Source organism: Rhinolophus ferrumequinum, chromosome 9, assembly GCF_004115265.2.
Source record: "Rhinolophus ferrumequinum isolate MPI-CBG mRhiFer1 chromosome 9, mRhiFer1_v1.p, whole genome shotgun sequence".
Taxonomy (NCBI): domain Eukaryota; kingdom Metazoa; phylum Chordata; class Mammalia; order Chiroptera; family Rhinolophidae; genus Rhinolophus; species Rhinolophus ferrumequinum.
In genome coordinates, this window is record NC_046292.1 from 3,714,681 (window position 1) to 3,736,392 (window position 21,712).

Genomic DNA, 21,712 nt, shown 5'->3' on the forward strand with positions numbered 1-21,712 from the left:
GAGTGAGCGTGAGCGGATGACATTGTTACAAAATAACCCTGAATCGCTCCCGTAAGTTCATCTTTCAATGCTGTCAGCCCCTCAGCTATTATCAGTCACAGATGACGCACAACACAACTGCCGACTAGTGACATCCCTCTGGGTGCTGGGACAGCACGGGGACTTCCTAACATCAGTCGCTGCCAGTCACCATTCTGCCTCAGTCACTGTATTAACATTTACGGAGCACTTATCCTTAAATCCAGCCTAGCCCACACTGAGCCTGGATGCCCCAGTGGAAGAACGAAGGGAGCAGGCTAGTCCTGGATGACTCGCGGTCCTCTGCCCCCTGCTCAAGAGCCATCCACAGGCCTTACCCTAGGCCCCCTCCCTGAGGAGCCCCGATGGTGCGGCCTAAGAGGCATCTTCATATCACGCCCCACAGGCTTGGAGAAGATGCTTTGCCCAGGGGAGCTCTGGGCCCCTCACTACAGCTTTCCTGGTCGTGCTCCTGTGAGCAGAATGTCAGAACCCGTGCCCAGTAACAAAGTCCCTCTCCTGCTCTAAGTGGGGCTGCCCAGCCTTCTTGCTGGCAAAGGCTTGAGTTGCTGGTGCATTTGCCCAAACTGCTCCAAGCAAGAGGTGCCTGACACGAAACCTGAGCTCAGACATCACTCTCTTCAGAAAGAGTTTCGTGCCCCATTGCGGAGTCGAGATCAAGATGCAGATCACACATCAAAGAGGCTGCACCACTTCCTCCCCACACTCCTCAGCGCTGTCCATCATTATTTCAAATGTGGCTACAGTATTTCACACAAACGTATGTTCAACCTCCATGTGTACACACACACACACACACACACACACACACACACACACAGACCCATCGGCCCCTGACCGCCACCCATGGGAAAGGATGGTCTGGCCCTTTCACTCGGGGCTCCCTGGCAGGAAGGCAGAGACGTGACAGCAGGAGGCGCGGCTGTCCCCACAGGTGTGTCCTCCCTCCGGCCTCCGTGGTACCTTCAGGCATCCATCGTCATTATCATCCTCGTCATCACCCTTCTTTTTCCGCTTGGCTTTTTTCTCCTTCTTGTCCTTGAGTTTCTTCTTCTTCTTTTTGTTGGGGGAGTAGTCGCTGCCCTCACTCTCCGACTTCTCTTCCAAGTCCTCTTCATTTTCCGACAGCTCATCGTGGCTCCCCTGGAAGAGAAGGGTGGACGGTGAGGGCAACAGGGGCCCAAAGAAAGCCTGAAGTCTTGGGCAGCAGGACTGCCCTGAGAACAGCCTCCTGGCACAGTCAGCCACACCTTCTGGACCATTTAGCATCCCGGTGCTCACAGCTCAGCACCAAAGCCCAGCCAGAGGGGTTGCCCCAAGCCAGCAGGGTCAGGGGTCTTGCCCCAGTGACCTTCGCCACAGTGAGGAAGTACGGGGGAGGCCTCTGTGAAGTTAGGCTTCGCCCCCAGGCCAGCTCAGTGCAGCCTGCTGGATGGCCCTGGGCTGAGGCGCAGGCTCTGCTCCAATCAGAGTCAGGTTTCTGTGGACCTGGGGATTTTAACAAGTGGTACACGAAGGCACTTGGGCCCAGGAGCTCAAAGCAGAGGACGTGATGCCCAGAGCGACCCAAAAACAAAGTGCATGGAGACACCACGGGAGCCGCTGGCTCTCTGCTAGGTCTGCATCCGAGGGAACTGCATGTGTCAAGTGCAACCTGTAATAGTGCCGAGTGTACAGCCCACCTTTATCTGCCTGTGGGGTCTCCAGAGGCTGCTATGCAGGAGCCCATCTTCCCTGCCCACCCCCACCCTGGCCCCTACATCTCAACACAAGACTAGGTCATTTAGGCAGCTTTTAAGCTTGGCTTCCTTGATTTAGTTTCCCCTTCTACACAGGCACAAAATGGCCCATTTATATGGAGATAAGGGTGGTTACAGCCAGAGCATCCCCACTAGAAGGCACTGCCCCTGGAGAAAGCTGTTTATTCTCAGCCTTTCAAGATGCTAGTGGACTGGTAAGGCCCTTCCCAGCCCCTCCTGGCTAGGTCTGGTCTGCAGGGAGAAAGGCTGGGTGCTGACACTCCGGTTACCAGCGGGTTTGTCATCGTCCTGCTGGCTGTTTACTATTTTCAAGGTGAGCAAAAAGGGGCATAAAAGAGATGGAGAGAGAACTGGAGAGATGAAAAATGAGTTCGGGAAACAGCAATGGGGGAGAGAGGCAAAAGAGAATGTGGGGAGGAAGGAAGGGGAGGGAGAGAGAAGGAAAGGGAAGGGAAGGGAGAGAGGGAGAAGAAAGGCAGGGAAGAGAAGAGAGGAGGAGGGAAAGAGGAGGAAGGGAAGGGAGCAGGTGGGAGAAGGGAGGAGGAGGGCAGCAAGGGCAGTGAGGGCAGTGGGATGTCGGGAGAATCTTGGGAGGCCCCCAGCCCGCTCTCTGCCCTTTGCCTCCACAGGTAAGGAGGGAGGCTCTCCCTGACATCCAACTGGGAAAGGACCCACCCACAGGCTCCTGCACTTCCTGACTCCTGGAGGCTCAGCTCCCTGTTCCCTCTTTCTTTTATACCCATTAGGCCACTGAGTCAGAGTGCTGGCTGGCATAAAAGGGCCTCTGTGCCTTTCTGGAGCCATGGTTCTTCCCAGAATACTGACTGGCTATGCCAGGCCCCAGGGACAGTGCAGATCGTGGCTGCTGCCACAGCCTGCAGGGAGCAGGACAGACTTACAGGCGCTCCTGCTCCCAGGGCTCGTGGCCACAGCTCCCAGCTCTGCCTTAGTCCTTTGGGGAGGCGGGGGTCAAACCAGGACACCTATTTCCCCTGAGGGTACAGAGGTCCGCCAGCTTGGATAGACCATTCTTTGAGAGACCTGAGAGACCAGCTCTACCCCAGACTTCACCCCAGCCAAGGTAAGGATGGGAGGACGAGACCACAAACTTCAGCACCACGGACAGCGGCTGTGGCACAGACGCGGTTGGGGCTCAGGACTGGCCCTCAGCTGCCTTGGGACCGACCCCACAAAGCAGACAGGGATGCGGAAGGAGGACCCATGGTGAGTTCTGGGGATCCCTGGGGAGGCTGCAGGACAGAATGCCTCAGGCTCTGACCCTTGCTAGCCTGGGAACTACGCAAGTCACAGCAGCACCCTGACCTCAGCTTCCTCACCTGCTACATGAGATGCCACAGAGGGTGGTAAGAGTAACAAAGGAGATTATGCAAGAGAAGGCCTTAAACATTTTGCAAATGGAAGCGTCCCAAATACCCACAACGATGACCCCAACTCTGCTTGGAAGCCAAAGATGGAGCCAGGATGACAAACCGGAGGGTACTACCAGCCTCATGCCCCTCATTTCTGCAAATCTGGACTGAGCTGAAGTCAACTGCATAGATGGTGCCTGCAGCTGGGCAACAACGACGGTGCAGACAATGCTGACAGGGGGCTATTGTGGCCACACCTGAGGGGGAAGCAGGCACTGCCTCACCAAGTGTAGGAGAGGTCGAGAGTAGCCAGCACGGCCCCAAATGCAGGAACCAGAGGGAGCCAATGGGAGGAGGGAGGAGGAGAAGGCGCCTGCAGCAAATCTCGTGTTAGTGTGTGCACAGTGCAGGGGGACAGGTCTGGCAGAGGGTCCCGAGACAGGTATTGCCAGGAGGGCTGGCCAGCATCCACTCCAGGGCTCGGTGGAGAACAAGAAGGCAAAAACCCTCCTTGAGAAATGAGCTAGGGCTTCTGCAGAGCCCCTCATTTCCAGGAAGGGGAGACTATTCTCTCCGCTGTCACCACACCGGGGCAAGCCCAGTCCAAGAGAAAGCTCTGATTCCCAATTACCCTGAACCCCATCTGTCCCCCGATCCTCTCTGCACCCTGCCTTCTCCCTCCATCAAATGAAGCTCACACTCCCTGGGCCCACCCCCACCTGTACCCCAATCTCATCCACGCCCTCCTGCCCACACTGTAGGCTGCAGAACAGGTCTTTGGAGATTGGTTTCCCACTGGTACCATGTCTGTATCCACGGCACATTTCTGCATCCAGCTGTTTGGACACTTCTAGACCTGGGTCTCCTTTTTTTCCCGAAAATCTTTCCTTGCTGAGAAGGAATGAAGGGAAAGACAACCAATCATTCTGAAAACAACTCGAGGAGGCATGACCCATCAGTGGGACCGGAGGGGATACAGTGGCAAAAAGGGAAGGAATGACTGAGAAGCAGGGTAGTTCAGTATCTTGCAACTTATGGAGGTGGGTGCAAGCCAAGCCACACTCACGGGAGAAGACACAGGCACGAAACAATAATGCCCGAATAAAGACCTGAACCCACCTCAACCCCCACCCCAGCTACACCGTGGGCTCTGACCCTCAGGGAACTTCGACCTTGAGGCGATCCTTTGGGCTGTGGCAGCCTTGGGTGTGACTACGGGAAAAGCACCTGGTGGGAGAGAATCTTAGTGGCCGTGGAGTCCCCACCAGAACCCATCTGCAGAGCTGCCGTAACCACTACCCCCGCCCGGGCTGTGAGTGCAAGCAGCTGGGGCAGGTATGAGGGGTCTCTGCCCTGAGGCCCAGACCCAGAGGACAGAGAATGCCACCAGTGCTGGCCTTGGGGACCCCAGTGGGCAGTCCCCGCCTGCCCTTCCTCCTCCCAGCGCTGCAGATGCTTCTCCATCCACGCCTCCCATCTCCTCCCTCTCCCTCCCCTCCATGCCCAGCACTCGGCGCACATCGCATTTTGAAAAAGGAGGCATTTAAACTCAAATGGAAGGAATCGGAGAGTTGGTCATTCTCGATTTGGGGTCCTTCAAGATTGAGAGGGAAAAAGAAAGAATGAAATATGAGCCTTCCCATTCACGACTGTTATAAACAGTTATAATTTAGCACTGAATAATTGGTTGCTATGGTAACCGCTGCAGTACAGGTTGAAATCATTTCTCCCTCCTGCGCTGGGTCTGACAAGGAGCTTCATCTACATATGCTCAGGTTCTGGTCAGAGTCTGGTTATTTTATGTAAATCAGAATCCGTGACTTGCTGCCTGTCCTCTTCCCCACCCCAAAAAACCAAACCAAAACAAAAAACAAACTGCTGCACGGGTCCCACTGCTTAGGCCCCCTGCTGCCTCCACCCAGTGCCTTGTCCTGGGGCCTCCTGGGTGGAGATGGAGAGAAGCAAAGGGCTGAAACTCCCCTCTCCACACCTGAGGACCCCCAGCCCTCTGCAGCGGGCAGGGCAGGTCATGGCGGCCAGGATCCTGCCCTCTGGCTGCAGCTCACTCCAGACCCTCTAAGATCCAATGGCTGGCTAAGCCAGGCTCTCAGAAATGCAGAGGAGGGGGCTGCAATGGTCCAGGAGTCACCTTGGGGGCCTGTCGGTCATCTGCAGGCTCCACCCCCTTGGAGAACCCCATACTGCATCTCCGTAGAGAGAGGAAGGAAAGAGGGTGAGGAAGTGGGGGGAGGGAGCGAGGAGAATGGAAGAGAAGGAGAGGGAGGGAAGGAAGGAGGGAGAGAAATGAGGAGGAGGAAGAAGAAATGGAAAGAAGTGAGAAAGAGGGCAAGGGAGACAGGAGATGGCAAGAGATGGATAAGGCAGAGAAGCCCAGCACAGGCCAATGCAGTGAAGGAGGCACAGAGACACACAGACAAGAGCCAGAGAGAAGGCCCAGAGGCAAAAACGAAAGCGAACGTGTGTTCAGTTGGTCCAGAGGAAGAAGGCAGGGAGGAGACCTGGGAGACCATGGCGCTGGGTACGGGGAGGGCGAGCATCAGCCCCCCCCACCCCCACATCCCCACTGCCAAACTCCCTTCACCCCAGGCGCCGGCCTCCCACTGTCCAGACACTGCCCATCTCCAGCCCTCTTCCTGGCCAGGGCAGAGGAGAGGATCCTACTGTACCCTGCGCCCTGGGGGCAGGGAAGTGAAGAGGGTGCACGCACAGGCCCACACACTCTGGTGGTCCTTCCTTTGGGAACCGGGGAGACCCAGCCTCAAGGAGGAGATGGCATGGCCTATCCTAATCTAGCCTCCAGCCCAGTTCCCGTGAAAGAAGCTGGGGGAGAGAAAACGGAGGAGGAGTGGGGAGAGGGAGGCAGGAAGCCCCCCACCTCGGCCGCTAAGCCCCAGGACACTAGACTCCACCCACCTCCATGCCAATATGCACAGAGCCTCGGAGCTGGGGGTGAGGGCAGTAGTGGCAGCAGAACATTTCACAGCCTCAACCAGGAAGCCATTCCCTGTATCCCAGGACACTGCCAGCCCTGAGCCATCCATCCTCTGCCCACAAGGGCAGACCTGCAGGGCCAGGGTCTGGTGTCAGCAGAGGTGGGGAGTGAGCTGGGAATTCAGAAACCCATCCCCCCCCATGTCCAGCTGAGAAATACTGACCTCCACCCTCATCAGAGAGCACAGAGGCAGGATGCACTGGGCTGGTCCCAGCCTGCCAGAGACGCAGGGGCTGACACCTCCTGGCCCTGGGCCCTCACCACCACGGGGACGGGGACACAATCTAGGGCAGGCCCTGCCCTCCAGGCACGTCAGGCTGATACCCTGATGTCCCCAATGCCTTACCCCACTGCCACCATGGCACCTCTCACATGAAAGCTCCCTGTTCATCGACATTTGATCCCGCCCCCCCTAGAAACAAGCAGGGGAGATGGACAGGAGACGGCCCCCCTTACTGCAGACAGAAGTGAGGTTCAGACAGGTACAGGCAGTGGCTTCAGAGACAGATCCTCGCCTGACCACCTTCCTGGGCCCTCTGCCCGCAGAGGTCCCCTCTGCGCAAAGCCTTCCAGAGACCCCATCTCACTCAGGGGACAAGCGAGAAGCCCTCCTGGCTGTGAGTCACCCCAGCAGCCGCATCCTGAATACCTGTGCCCGCAGCCAGGGATGTGCAGCCCCCTCCTCGCCTTAGCCAGTTAGGAGGCCCGGGTCTCAGGGCCACCGCGGGCCACCGCGGGCCACCGCACGTCCCCTGGGTCTCCTCCCTGCAAGGCTAGGCCAGATGGGTCCCTGTCTGGACAAGGGAGGTGAAAAGGTTGGCGAACAGAGAGCATGTCCCGTCGGGCAGGCTGGCTGGGGGAGGACCAGGCCTGATGGGGCAGCTGGACATGGCGGACAGCGTCAGGGTCCAGATCTCGATTGCGTCACTGTGTGACTCTGGGCAAGTCCATCTCTGAGCCTCCACTGCCTCATCTGTAAAGCGGGGTGCACCCCACCACTTCCCCACAGGGCCGCCTGGACAGCTAGTGCATGGTGAGAAGGTGGGAGCCGTCACATTGTCCTACTATTGTCCCACCCCCTCCAAGTGCCTGTCAGCCTCAGCTGACCCACCTGACCGGTGGTGCTCATCATCCCGCCCAACCGACTCCCAAGGGTGATCGGAGAATAAAGTGAGTCCGCCTGGGAGCATTCTGGAAGTGAGGCCACAGAGCTCACGCACGTTATCCACTGGAAGTGACCCATCCCCCACTGGGGCCTGTTTTCTCCCACTTTTATTGTTTTCATCAGGATTCCAACTCATAACAGACTGGAAGCAGCAAACCAGAGGGACGCAGGCCTGCCAAAGAGGGGACAGGAGTGGACAGGAGACGGTGGACACAGTGCCGGCAGGAACATGGGTTCTCCAGTGAAGGGGTACGCTGGGGACCCCAGTTGTCATGGCTCACGACAGCCACGACCGGTAGAAGGACAAATGACCCTTAAACATTCTGCTCAAGGAGACAGGACACTTGAGACCCATCTTGGAAGGATGTTTGTACACACAGCTCAGCACCGTGGTTCTCACTCACTCGGGTCTCAGGACCCCCACCCTGGAGGGACCGGGAGCCCAGGTCTTGCTCTGCAGGCCCAGGGAGCCACCATGGCCTCAGCAAGGCCCTGCCCCAGCCCCACACACCTCTTTCTTCTTCCGCTTCCCTTTGGACCTGTTCTCCTTGAGCTTCTTGGATTTCTTCTTCTTGGGAAGGCTCACGGGCTCCTCAGGGAAAAAGTCATCAAAGGCTTCAAGGCCACCATCTTCTTCTTCTGGAGGAATCAGAAGGGGAAGGGGTTACTCTGCCATGTCCCCCGGGGGAGACCCCCTCCCAGAGACGCAGAGCGAGAGACGGGGCTGCTGGGACAGCCAGTTCCTCTGCCATCCAGCCCTGCCAGGTCAGCCATCCTGTCTCCCCACCCCCACCATCACCCTTCCTGCCCCCACTTTTAATCCCCAGCCCTCCCACCACTCCTTTTCACTCTGGACGGTTCCCCTGCCCAGCCTCCTCCCAACCCCTCAAAGCCAACCCCTAGACCCAGTGAGTGGAATCCCAGCTCTGGTGGGCTGTGTCTCATCCCTCACCTCTCGACCTCTCCTTTCCTCATCTGTAAAATGGGATGTTACTACCACCCCCCTGGTAGGACAGTGCTCAGGCAACGTGCTCAGCCCAAGTGAGACTATTAGGCGGCCTTGTTGACATGGCTCCCCAGGAAGATGACAGCCCCATGGGATCACAAAGCCATCACCAGCTAGCCCAGGAAGGGCCCAGACCCATCTCTGCCCTCCAGAGGCCCACGGTGTGGCCGGGAGAAAACTCGTGAATGCATGATGACCAGGACACACAGGTCACACACCTCAGAACCGCAGGGAGCTGAACAGTAAGTGACTGGCGATTTGGAGGAGAGACCAACAAAAAGGATGCCAGGACCCCCTAAATGGGGAATCAAAGACCCACACAGCCTGTCCCGCTCCATCCTGTACATGCAGCCACACAGGCACATGCACACCCAGCCACACCCACACAGGCACACACCCGTCACACCCACACAGGTACACACACACCCCAGTCACACCCACACAGGCGCCCACACCCAGTCACACCCACACAGGTACACACATACCCAGTCACACCCACAAAGGTACACACACACCACAGTCACACACACAGGCACACACACCACAGCCACACTCACACAGGCACACACACCCAGCCAAACCCACACAGGCACATGCACACCCAGCCACACCCACACAGGCACACACACCCAGCCACACCCACACAGGCACACACACCCAGCCACACCCACACAGGCACACACACCCGTCACACCCACACAGGCACATGCACACCCAGCCACACCCACACAGGTACACACACACCCCAGTCACACCCACACAGGCGCCCACACCCAGTCACACCCACACAGGTACACACACCCAGCCACACCCACACAGGCACACACACCCAGTCACACCCACACAGGTACACACATACCCAGTCACACCCACAAAGGTACACACACACCACAGTCACACACACCCAGCCACACACACACAGGCACACACACCCAGCCACACACACACAGGCACACACACCCAGCCACACCCACACAGGTACACACATACCCCAGTCACACCCACATAGGCGCCCATACCCAGTCACACCCACACAGGTACACACACACCACAGTCACACACACCCAGCCACACACACACAGGCACACACACCCAGCCATACCCACACAGGCACACACACCCAGCCACACCCACACAGGTACACACATACCCCCAGTCACACCTACCCAGGTACACACACCCGTCACACACAGGAACACACACACCTTCCCCACCCACACAGGCACACGCAACCCGTCACACACCCAGAGGCACAGGCACAGGATGACAAACACTCCAGCTGCGCACCCAGGAAGATGTGAAATTCCAGAGATGCTGCCCACCATTCCTGAATCTCCTCACTCCTTCCTGAGTTTCAAATGCCGAGAGGGGAGCAGAGCGGGTGTGTGAGGTGGGATGTCATTGAAGAAGCAGGTGGCTGTGAGCATCTTGCCACCCCACAAAGGGGAGAGGGCCTGACATGTGGCCCCTTCCTTGGGTCCCCTCCAGGGTGGCCATGAGCCTGTGGCCTTCCCACCCAGGGAGCAAGTGTTCAAGAAATCAGGATGAGAAAGGGAAGAGAGCCCTACATTACTGGGGACCACATGTGGGTCACAGAGGGGAGAGTAGGGTGGGTCCTCTTGGGGACAAACACAGCAAGAAGACAAAGAAGACGCTACAACAACAAACCACCCAGAGTGGAGTTACATCCGTCCTCAAGGGCAAAGGAAGCTTCCGGAAGGAACAGCTGACCCTCCAAAGAGTCCCCAAAAGGGGTCCATGAGAGAGCTGGCGCTCCATGCCAGCCGCCCCCACCTCCCATAGTGCGACAGCCAGCTTGTCCTACCCCACCCCCCTCACTTCCCTACATGCGCCCAGAGGGAGAACAGGAGAGAGCCAACCAGGTTTTGGGTGGACATAACGGGGAGTTAATCCCCCCCACTGTGGGGCTGCCACCCGGGAGACCCTGAGAAGGGTGAGAAGTCCCAGGGCCACCAGGAGACTTTATCTAGGAAAGGATCAGGGCGTCCCAGTGAATCAAGTTTAAAGAGACAGGGCACCCACCCCCACCCAGGAAGCCTTTTACCACAGTGGTTGTTGAATGTGTCAGACCCACACACCACAGATGCTGGGACACAAGTGTGCACACCCAGAGCACACCAACATCCAGCCCCCTGGTCTCCCCATGGGTCACTCCCCACCTGTCTGGGACCCCCTGCCCTTCCCCCACTCCCACCCTGGGTCTCGTGGCTCCCATTGCCACGCTCTGAATACAGCTAGAAAGCGCTGGTGACTCTGGTGGCCCTGTGGCTGCCCCTCCCACACCCAAGGCCCCATAGGGCCAGTCCCCACACATAGCCCTACCAGGGGAAGCTGGGGCTGCACCACTGTCTGGGCACTCCTCCGCACTGGGGAACCCTCCAGCGTGGCCAGGAGCCGGAGGCCTCCCCTCCCAGGGAGCAAGTGCCCCCCCCCGTCTTGTGCAGCCCCCCAAGTGCCCCCTCCCCATCCTGCTGGGCAGACAGACTTGGAGAGAAGCTGACTCCAGGTAGGACGGGCATCTGCCCAGGGGACAGTGGCCTGAGAGTGGACTGAGTGCTGGCCGTCCCGCTCGGTGGTTCTGACCAGCAGAGAGGGGCACTGCTAAGGCCAGGACCACGTGGAAGGCACAGCTGCTGGGGCCTTGGCTAGAGCTATGGCACACAGGGGCGGGCAGTAAGGGCTGGGCCCAAGGCTGGCTTGATGTGGGCAGACCTCGCCTAAGTAAAGCCAGGCTGAGGCTGCACAAACGACCCTGTCCTGTGCCCCTGAACCCTGACATGGGAGGGGCAGGAATTTGGGGGGCCAGTTGAAAACGTGCCCAGGGACCCCCAGAGTTGTCCTGGAGTGGAGGGATCTGGGGGGCAGTGATGGGGCTGGTGGGGAGCCAGGCTGGGGATCGGATGCCCGTCCACACCTGCCCAAACCCCCAGCCACCCCCGCCTCCTCTGCTGCAGGAAGACCGCCCCTGCGCCCGGGAGTGCCCAGCACCAGTTATATAACAGGCTCGGGCTGACGCAATCACGAGGGGGCCTCACCGTCCTACCTCCTGCCTCCCGCCCACGTCCCTGTCCCCCTCTGCAGGGCAGTCCCCAGACTGGGAAGGTCAGGCCAGCACACGGTCACTCAGTGACCAGCAGAACACACGTGGAGATGCACAGGTGGCTGCAGGAGGTTCTAGAAGTAAGCCTGTCACCTGCCTGAGCTGTGCCCCGCCCTGCCTGGGAGGAGGGGGACCGCTCTAACCCTCATCCTCACCCAGAAGAGCCTCAGAGGATAAGGCCCCAAACCCTCTGCCCACAAGCAGACCCCGCCCTCCATTCCTGAAGACCTCACGGCCGGGAACCATCTGCCTGACGAAGCCCTCCTCCAGGAACATTCCCAGGGCTGGCACACAAGGATGGGGACCCCACCTGCCCACTCCCGTCTGAAAGGCTCTTTCTCTGCCCTCTGCTTCTGGTGGCCCTGAGGACACCCCAGGGCTGACTTTCTGTGGCACTGCCCCCCCCACCCCCTTGATTCCCACTCAGCCTCTCTCCCCCTTCAGCACTGGGCCCTGAGCCTTTGAAAACCAGAGCTGGGGAGTCACATCCGTGCAACCCTTCCCATGTCAATCACCCCTCCTGAGCTGCGGCCCTGTGCCCCCTTCCTCAGAGCACACAGCCAGTGGTGAGGCGGGACCTGCCCACCCTGGGGTGAGTGTCCCGGGGAGAAGAGTCCTCAGGACTCCTTGCCCTGCCAGGTCCTGGCCCCTCCTGGCTTCCCTGCAGCCCTCTGGCCAGCCTGGTAGCCTGCCCGTCCAGTCAAGGCTCCATCGATCTAAGACAAGCTATAATTAGGACCCATTAGCCTTGTTATCTCTGCTACCTGCTGGGCCCCCAGGTCAGAGCAGGCCTGCGGAGGAGGCAAGGGGAAGGGGGAGACAGGCAGGGGGACCAGTGGGGACAGAGTTTGCAGGGGCGAAGAGAGATACTGCGTTGTCCTAAATTCACCCCCAGCCCCTTGCCACCTCCCTGCACAGGCTGCAGCCCAGGGCACCCCTCAGTCCTGCAGGCTGCAGCCCAGGCGAGCTGGGTGGGCCCTTCTCAGGGTAACACATCATAACAGCGGAAGTTCCTACGTACTACTTGCGATGCGCAAAGCAGGTAGCATATGTGGATTTATATGAAGTCATACAGCGACCTGGGAGGTAGTACTACTGTTATCCCATGTACAGATGAGGAAACCGAGGCTCGGAGGATCTCCCCCGTTGCCCACATCTCAGTTTCACAGCTGGCAGGTGGTAGAGCCACGATGGACCCTAGGCAGGTGGTTTCCACCACGAGTGGCCCCCGCCGCTGCCCCTCCCTCCGGGCATAGGACTCTCCCAGAATTCAGACTTTCCCCACGTTTACTGCAGTATTTCAACTTAAACTGCATGGCCTATGTGCCAAGCTCAGGGCTGTGCCCTGGGAACCCTGAGGTGACTCAGGCCAGCCCCTGGTCTGCGAGGTCACACGGGGTCCCTCGGGGACATCAGGGCTCGTCCACCACAAGTCCCCATGCTTATCCCACAGGTTATGCTCTGCCCAGCTCCTCCTCGCTCCTCTGGGAGGGGCAGCAGCAGAGCCCAGCCCATAGGGCCCTGGGCAAGAATGCAGCCCCCCAGGGAGCTTTGAAAACAAAGTCATCAGAGTAAAAGACAAACATGGTTGTGGAGAGAAAAGTTAGGTGGTCTGATTTGGAGTGGTGAAAGGATTTGTAGGTGGTGAGCCAGGGGCCAGAGAGACCAGCAAACCTGCCGGCGATGGGGACGGAGTTCAGTGTCCACCATCTTCTCTCCTCTCTCTCTGGGACCGGGGAGAGGGGCTTCTTCCATTCCCCACCCCCAGCCCAGCACCAAGCACAAGACCACTGGGTGGCTGGGGGGACGGGGGCAGACAGGCATAAGGGAGCACAGGCTTTAGCCCACAATCTTCCCCAGCATGGTCACCCCCCCGAGCCCACTTCATCCTTAAAATGGGCGTGATACTGCTTTTCTCACAGGTGATGGAGAACTTGAAACTGGGAGTGAAAAGTACCAACATGACGCCCAGTAGGTGCTTGGTAATGGCAGGCAGAGTCTAGGGAGGCCCCACGAGGATGTGGATGGCAGATAGTGAAGGGGTTGGTGGCAGAAGGTGAGAAGGGGTCGGTGGTAGAAGGTGAGGGTCTCTGGTTCAGGCACTGCTGGGCCAGGAGTTCTCAGGGCCACCCTAAGGCTGGCCAAGGAGGGGTGCCAAGACTAAGGTTCCCATCAGACCTTGGAGTGCACCCCCACATCACAGGTGCCCTGCTGAAAATGGGGGGCAGTACTCCCACCCAAGAGAGAATTAATAATTAATTTATGACATTTAACAAAACCCAGACATCACCTCATTGGCGTCTCATCAAAGAAAGCATCAGCCCTGAGCACTCAGGGCAGGCAGGCGGGCAGGAGAAGGGAGGTAGAAGAGGTGCGGCTTTTACCCTAAGGGACTGGGTGGGGAGTGACGATGGGGAAGGATGGGGACCCAGGTCAGGCAAGGAGAGGCCCCCATTCAAACCCAGAGAACTGGTAGGGAGGAGGAGGAACAAGAGGCAAGGAGGGAGGAGATGGTGACACACCAGGGAGGAGGGCCAGGGAGAGACAGGGACAAAAGAGGGAAACAGAGGGACAGCGAGACAGAGAGAAGCAGAGGCAAGGACTTGGGGAAAACAGGCAGGCAGATTATGAGACATACTGGGACGGAGTGAAAGAAAGAGACACAGAGAGGTAAATAAGGACAGAGAAAAAGAGATAAAGCAGAAAGTCTCAAAAGTTACCTGCAAAAGCCCCAGAAAGTTATCCGCCACACACTGTATTTAGTACCTGGCTCAGAGAAGATACTCCAGAAATCTATGTTGGGTGGGTGGGTGGATGGACGGATGGATGGATGGATGGATGGATGTGTAGACGGATGGATGGATGATGGAGAGTGGGTAGTATGGATGGATGGACGGACAGATGAATGGTGAATGGGTTGGATGGCTGGCTGGTGGGTGGTGAGAGGGTGGTTGGTTGGTTTTATGGTTGGATGGGTAGATGTTTGGTGGGAGGGTGGATACATGGGTGGGTGGATTGATAGGTGGGTAAACGATGGAATCAACTGATGAAATGATAGACAGATCTTAGTCTCTGATCGATGTAAAGTGAGGTGACTCTCCCCCAGGCCAAGCCACTGGGCAAACTGTGCTGGTCACTTTGCCCCTCTCCTCCCAGCAGAGTATTATATACGATCAGGCTCCCTGAGAGCCCCCCAAACCCAGCTTCCCCAACAGGGAGGAGGGGACGAGCTAAGAAGGCATGGGCCTTGGGAATCACGTCTATCATTCCCTCCTCAGCTCAAGGAAACGTAAGAGGCTCACGTGGCTGGGGCCAGTCCTCTGCGTGTGGGGGGGACAGGCCATCGGGGGGTCTCTGAGGCCAACGTGGTCACACTGCCCGGCCAGGGGAGAGGCTGGACTCACCAGCTCTGGGAAACCCACCCTTGGCTGTGTGTGAGTGAGGAAGGGCTGGGTCAACCAGGCAGGGAACTTCTGAGGAAAAGGCCCAGGCGCCGCGCCCCACCCTCCTGCGCTCCCTCCCTCCCGCCCCACCACGGGTCTCACAGTCCCAGCCCTTCTCCAGCCCAGTCTCCCAAGTCCCCCAGCTTACTAGACGAGAGTGTAAGTCTCGGAAGCATTTCCTTGGGGAAGGCAGGCAAACTGCCCCCCTTGGATGGTGCTAATTGTACCAGTCAGTTTCTTGGGCACCTATTCTGTGCTGGGCACTGTGACCTAAATGTTCCATGTCCTCCGTCTCGCCCGTCCTCATAATAACCCTCTGTGACGTAGCTGGTGCTACAGCCCCATTTCACAACTGGGGACACTGAGACTGAGGCACTGGGGGGGCTTCCCAGGTCAGGCAGCTACCAAGCAGAACTGCCAGGACCCATCTGACCCGAGCGCTCACGGGCCTACCCTTCCAAACCCCCAGGAGAATTTCGCAGCTGCCAGTCCATGAGCCGGAGGCAGGTACCCACCCTGCCCTCCTCCTGGAAGCAGGCTCACCCACCTGCCTCTACACCAGAGAGCTGGTCGGGCAAAGTCCTGTGTGGGAAGCAAGAACAGTGCTGAGGGGCAGGTGGGAGACGGGCAGAGTGAAAAGAAAGTGAAGTTGACAAGTAACAAGTCCAACTGCTACAGATCCAAAAATTAGCATGCCAGCGCCCAACACACTAACTCCTCCAGCCACAAACTGTGGTGTTTTAGAAGCCGCTGGCTCTAGGTCCACGGGGGCCACGGCCACGCGCTCAGGCTGAGGGCTGCAGAACGGCTGTAATGGAGGGCTACAGGGTCCACTGAGGTCGCCTCAGGAGAGACCAAGGCCTGGGCTGAGGCTGTCATTGCATCCGGGGGCCAGGGGTGACCTAGGACTCCCAACCCTCGGACACTGAGACCACAACCATCTCTTGAGCAACCCACAGTGCCAGGTGCTGGGCCCAGCTGGTACCAAGGGAGTCACACTCCAGAGGGAGCCCACTGACATAGAAGTAAGCTGGTGACGGTCTTTCAGGGAGTAGAAAGTGCTGCCAAGAAATTAAAGCATGAAAATGGGCCTGAGTGCAACAGGGGTGAGGCCTCACTTGAGCCCAGAGGTCAAGGAGGGCCTTCCCAGTGGTGACACTGAGCTGGACCTAAATGACAGGAAGGAGGCAGAGGAAAAAGCAGGTCAGGCAGAGGTCACAGCCAGGGCTCAAGGGCAGGATGGGATTTAGGGGGCTCCAGAAGCAGCGAGGCCAATGTGACTGCAGAATGTGAACTGGGGGAGTGTGGGGGGTGGAACAGAATAGGGGCTTCACAAGCGATCCAAGCTGTGGGGTGTGGGCTCTGATTGTGTCACCCTGGCAGGTGGTCAGTGAGAACTGGGTAGGAAGCTCTGGAGTGGACCAGCAGGAGGGGACAGTGGCTTGAACTGGGGACATGGAGAGGAGCTGGGAGCTTGGGGAGGCCCAGCACATCCTCCAGAGGTAGAGCATATGGTCTTGCTGAAGGAGGGGCCGCAGTCCCCAGACCACCAGGGCCAAAGCAGGACCGCTCCTCTGTAGGGTTTTGGGGGAGCTCCTAGAGGCTCTAGGGACAACCCCCACCCCACCCCTGGAGCAATGGGTGCAAGAAGGAGGCAGAGGGAGGATAAGTGGTGGGCAGGTGACTGAGTGAGCCCAGAGTGAGTTGGGTGCCCACCAGCCTGAGGGCACTTCCCGGGGCTCCTCCCTACCCCACCCCCCATGCTCCACACCCTGAAACAACCAAGGAATGGCAGAGTATTCGGCAGTGGGAGACAGTGGACACCATCGGAGGGGCGGTGAAGTCCTGGAAATAAACCTATTAATGCATGTCCAGCTGTCCACTGCCCCTATCAGTGCCACAAAGGGGCCACGCCCAGAGCACCACCAAGAACCGCTTACTGAGGAAGACTGTGAATGGCTCACCAATGAGCCAGCCTCCTGGGTAGAAAACAGCCATGGTTTCTACACCTGTGCTGGGCCTCTGTGTTCCCTTCCAGAAAATGGGCCTAGTTCCCTGGACCCAGATGTAACAGTCAACTATTGTCCAAGCGACCCCGCCCATGTGGGCCACCTGCCCCACTGCTCTCACCCCAGCAGGCACTTTGCAAAGTTGGCCAGACTGTCTGAAGGGTGGGGTGAGGCCAGGCTCCTGGAGAGACCCCAGCCACAGTGTCAAAGCAAGGAAACAAGTGGGGGGGGCAGAGGCCCCCCATCAGGCATGGCCACCTGGTGGGAATTCCCTCAGTAGGAAGACACAGAACAGCGGGGCAGCTGCTGCCTGCTGGGTCCCCTCCTCTCACCTCCTACACACAGGAGTTAGGGTGCCAATTTGTGGAAATCCTTCCCCCCAGGGAAAGGCACTCCTGGGGCAGACAGCACACTGCTGGGCCGGGGAGGGTCCCGGGACCTCCCACAAGTCTCTTGGGAGCCCAGCAGGGGCCAGAGACTTGGTGCAGAACGCTAAGAAGTAACAGTCCCCCAGAAGGGAGGGAGGGAGGCTGGTTGACAGAGTGAGGCCCTGCCCAGCTGTGCCAGGAGGGGAACCGTCCCAAACAAACGGTGAGCAGTTAACTAAAGAATGATCCTGCAAGGTTACCCTGACGCACAAGCCCTGCTTATGCTGAATTCTGAGAGGGACGGCAAGGGCAGGGGCGGTGGCCAGGGCGTCAGGCCCTTAGCCAGAGCAGAGTGGGCTGGAACGTCACTGCCCCAGAGATCGAGGTCTGGAGACGGTGGCGGCAAGGCGCCCCAGGACGACGCCCGCGGCCCGGCAAAGTGCTTAGGAGAAGCGGTCACAGCACCCAGCGGCCGGGGAACCGGCGAGCCCCAGCCCGGAGCCCTGGTTGGCCCTAAAGGAAGCCACCCAGCCAGGGCACTTGCCGGGTCCCCAAGCATGGCCGTTGGAACCCCGCTCCAGGCCCCACCCAGCCCGCACTGGGGCCGAGTTGGGCCGGGGCCCAGGGCCCGCGAGCTCCCGGGAGGCAAGAGGCGCGAGGTGCGGGGTGAAAGCTCCGGGTGTCCGGCGCCTGGAGCCGAGCTTGATTCCCGCCCCCTTCAAGGGCACGCGGGCTGACCCCGGCGGCGCCGCACCCCCTCCCCGTCTGGGGCACCCAGCGCAGCCCACCCCCCACCGGTGGTCCACTGCTCGCGAGGCCCGGGTGGCCCCAATTGTACCCCGCCCTTGGCCACCCACGCGCCGCGCCCCTGGGCTCGACCAGCCCCGCGCCCTTGGCCGCGCGGCGCCAGCAGGGCGGGAGAGCAGCCCGCAGCACAGCAGCCCCTCCCGCGCGCCGCCAGCAACGCCGGCGCCGTCCGGCCCCCAGGCCCCACCGGTCCCCTGGCCCCAAGGCGCCCGGGCCCGGGCGCAGCCGGCACCCAGCTCACCTGACATCTCGTCCTCGTTCTCCATCTCGTCCGCAAACAGCCGCGGCAGCTCCTCCTCGGTGCCCAGTGGGCCCCGCATGCCCGGCGCGGGGGGGAGGGGAGGTGGGCGCCCCCCCTCCCGCCGGGCGCGGTGCCAGCCTTAACCCGTGAGCTGCCGGACTAGTGCGCGCGGCGGGCGAGGCGGCCTCGGCGAGAAGATGGCGGCCGCCTGCCCCCCACCCCCCCAAATCCACCCCCTGTCCCGACCCCCTTCCCCTAGGCTGTTTTCACTCTGCTCCCGCAAAGCCGGGGCCGCTCCGCCCACCGCGCCCCGCAGTAGGAGTCCGCAGCCTGCCGAGGGTGGCGGCGGCAGCGCCGGCGGCACGGCTGCACAGCGGGGGGGCGGCACACATGCCCGGATTGTGACGTCCAGTCTGGTTGCTGTGGCAACCCCATCCCATCGTTCCGGCAGCGCGACTAGTTAACAGCAGAGAACAAGTTGGGAGACTAGTCCTGAGCCGCCGGGTGCCGGGTGGGGGACAGGGCGCTCCGGCAGGGGGAGCCGTCGAGGCGCCCTCGCGCCCGGGGACCCGACGGCCGGGCGGGCAGCTGGGCCTCAGGCGAACTGGGCCCAGTGGGAGGCTGGGAAAAGCCGCCCGCGAGCACCCCGGGCAGGGCCCGCTGCCTCTCCCACCCGGGGAGGCGTTCGGCCGCGGGCTCCTCAAGGGCGCGGAGGGCAGGGTGCCCGGGGCGGAGCGCAGAGAACTCCCGCATTTTGCTCACACGCAGCGGGACCCTCGCCTCTCCGCACACAGCCCCGGCCTCTACACGCCCCTTCCGAAAGCGGATTGGAAGAAAAATGTGTTCGGCACTTGGGGAAGTGCCGCTCTGGAGAGAGCTGGGTCTGATTCCTCCAGAAAAGCCGTGCAGGCTGGCTCCTCCCTGACCCCATCGCACCCCGCTCCCACCACCCCCGTGCCCGCTGCCAAAACGCCCCTCCAGGCTGGGCTCAGACGCCCGGGGGTGCTCCGGATCTCCATTCTCTGTGCCCAAAACTCCCGCTCAGAAGCGACACCTGTCGCGGAGAGGGAAGGAGCCGCCGCTACCAGCCCTCGGTTGTTAAAGGTGAAGATGGAGGCCAAAGCCCTCGGGAGCAAGACTGGAATTTTAAGTGAGCGCAGCCAAGCCACTCTCGCAGCAGCAAATCTTAAAGCTACTCGCAGAACGCGAAAGTTCCCGTGGCGGGCAGGATGGCCAGCTCTCCTAACCTACCATGGCCAGTAAAGCAAGCGCACCCTCACCTCAGTGCCTCGGGCCAGACACGTGTGCGGGAACCCACTGGGGTCGCTGCCAGAGACCCACAGGATCTGCCTGACTTGGGAAGTCAAAAACAGAGGGCGTGGCGATCTTCTCTGTGGCACCAACCCCGCTGGTCTTGGCTGAGCACCTGTGCGCCTCATCCAGGCAGGCATTCACCAGCATCCTGCCACACTGACATCGCCAGGACGCCTTCTTGGGGAGGTGGCCATAATCTAAGCAGTGGTGAGTCTAAGCAGCGTCCAAGCTGAGCCCTGGAGGTGATGGATGGCGGGGGTTGGGGGGTGCTGGAAAGATGTGTAGCCAATTTTTCCTCCCCCTTCCCATCCAAATTAATTGCCAGCAAGCCCCAAACAAAAGCTTCTCTTCATTCATCCTTGGGCATGGGCAGGTCTGCACAGCCTCCTGGATCAGCGTGGGGCCCTGGGAATCCCTTGTCCTCCCAGATCACTTTTAAACCACACTAGAGACTGAAGGAGCCCGGTGCAGATGGCCTGCGAGGGCCAAGGAAAAGGCATCAGGGTGGCGGGCTTCTGCTGGTCCAAGGCTGGATGTCACATCACTGGGCACCTGGCTGAGGGGGCCCGGGATTCCTGATCTTCGAGCTGGCCTGCATTTTCCCTGACAAGGCTGCCTTGCAGTTTCAGGACCTGTTAACCATCCAGGAAAAAAACCCTAAGCACCATCAAACGTGCCCACCACCCATTACCAGCCCTGCCCAGCCCCTCCCAGCCGGCAGGAGGTGGTCAGGACACTTCCACAGCTTCCCGTACCACTTTGGAGAAACTGACTTCCCATCACCAGAATGCCCCCCACACGCACACACCCCCACACACACCACATACGCACACACACACACACACACCACCATTAACTGTGGCTCCAATTCCCAAAGCCAGGCTGAGAAAGTGAAGACATCGTTCAAGACTGAACAGTTCCAACTGCTCCACTTGGCAAAACTTCTTGTTGATTGTCATCATTCGTGATCCTCTCCCCCATGGAGTTCTTGCCCATGCTGCAGCTAGGTAACATTACTGAATGACCAAAAGCAAAACAAAACAAAAAGTGGAGTGGCAGAAAGAAATGGATTTTTGACTAGAAATCTCCAGTGATATTTAAAAGGGGAGCTCGTATTATTGCTGAACTGTAACTGTGCATTTTAATGACAATGGGCCAAAAATGCCTGACGTTAAAAGCAATCCCTCAAAAAGTGAAAGTTCAATAAACTGCAATTCTGAGAACAAGGAGTTAAGTAATTAAGGTTACAGTTTCAGGAGACAAGGTTCTCATGTGTGGTGATCACAGAGCTTCTAATCACACCTCAGTGATAATTCAAAATCAAAATATATTTTTAAAATATATTAGTTACAAAAGCCCCAAGGGAAAATGTTTTTCCGAGAGGAGAGCTGCAATAGGCAGTGTCTCAGGCACAAACCGTATTCTGTCTCTGAATTGCTCCTACAGGGCAGTGAGTCCTGCGAGGACCGTTCCTTCAGCAGCAGATCCCAGCGTGGCCATCTCATGGCCCTGTGACATTGGGCCTCTAAAGGGCAGTGAAGTTCTTGTTCCTATGCCTCTCCCAGCCAGTCAGGCAGGTCACAGCTCTGACTGGGCCTCCTCAAAGGTGGCTGAGACTGTCACTGGCAGGATAGCCGTATCCCGTGAAACGAAGGGTGAGTGCCCATGTACCGAGACCTCACTTGTACTTGAAGCTTGTTTCTCAAGATGGAGACTTGCGCCCCTGGAATCCAAGTCACTAGGGGCTGCTGGGGAGGGGCAGGGGGCTTGTCAGAAAGGCAGACTCCTGGCCACAGCCCTGAACCTGAGGAAGCCTTACATGAAAGCATCGTATGGTTCTAGCTATGGTATCAGCATAGCTTTACATTTCAGCTTGGCCTGAAATAGCCTAGGAAAGAGAACGTGGAGTCTCCAATCCTCCCAAAGGTAGAAAATGTCTGGCTTACAAATTCTTAGGTTTTTGTTCCCTGACATAAGCACCCTTATGGCATCATCGAAAAGGCAGAGCCCCCGCTTCCTTCAGCACCGCCTCCTTGCTGGGACCAGAACTGTTCCT

The 21,712-nt window shown here is 59.0% G+C and overlaps 1 protein-coding gene across 1 annotated transcript in view; it reads right to left on the reverse strand.

Moving 5' to 3' along the window:
* Positions 1-18,553, reverse strand: part of CHD5 (chromodomain helicase DNA binding protein 5) — a 62,989-nt gene extending 44,436 nt beyond the window's left edge. Inside the window, exons 1-3 of the mRNA XM_033115255.1 lie at positions 18,343-18,553; positions 7,859-7,986; positions 1,003-1,182 (exon numbers count right to left, since the gene is read on the reverse strand). Of these exons, the coding sequence (XP_032971146.1) occupies positions 1,003-1,182; positions 7,859-7,986; positions 18,343-18,421 (387 nt within the window). The 5' untranslated portion in view covers positions 18,422-18,553. The remainder of the gene's footprint in view (positions 1-1,002; positions 1,183-7,858; positions 7,987-18,342) is intronic.
* Between the last annotated feature and the right edge of the window lie 3,159 nt (positions 18,554-21,712).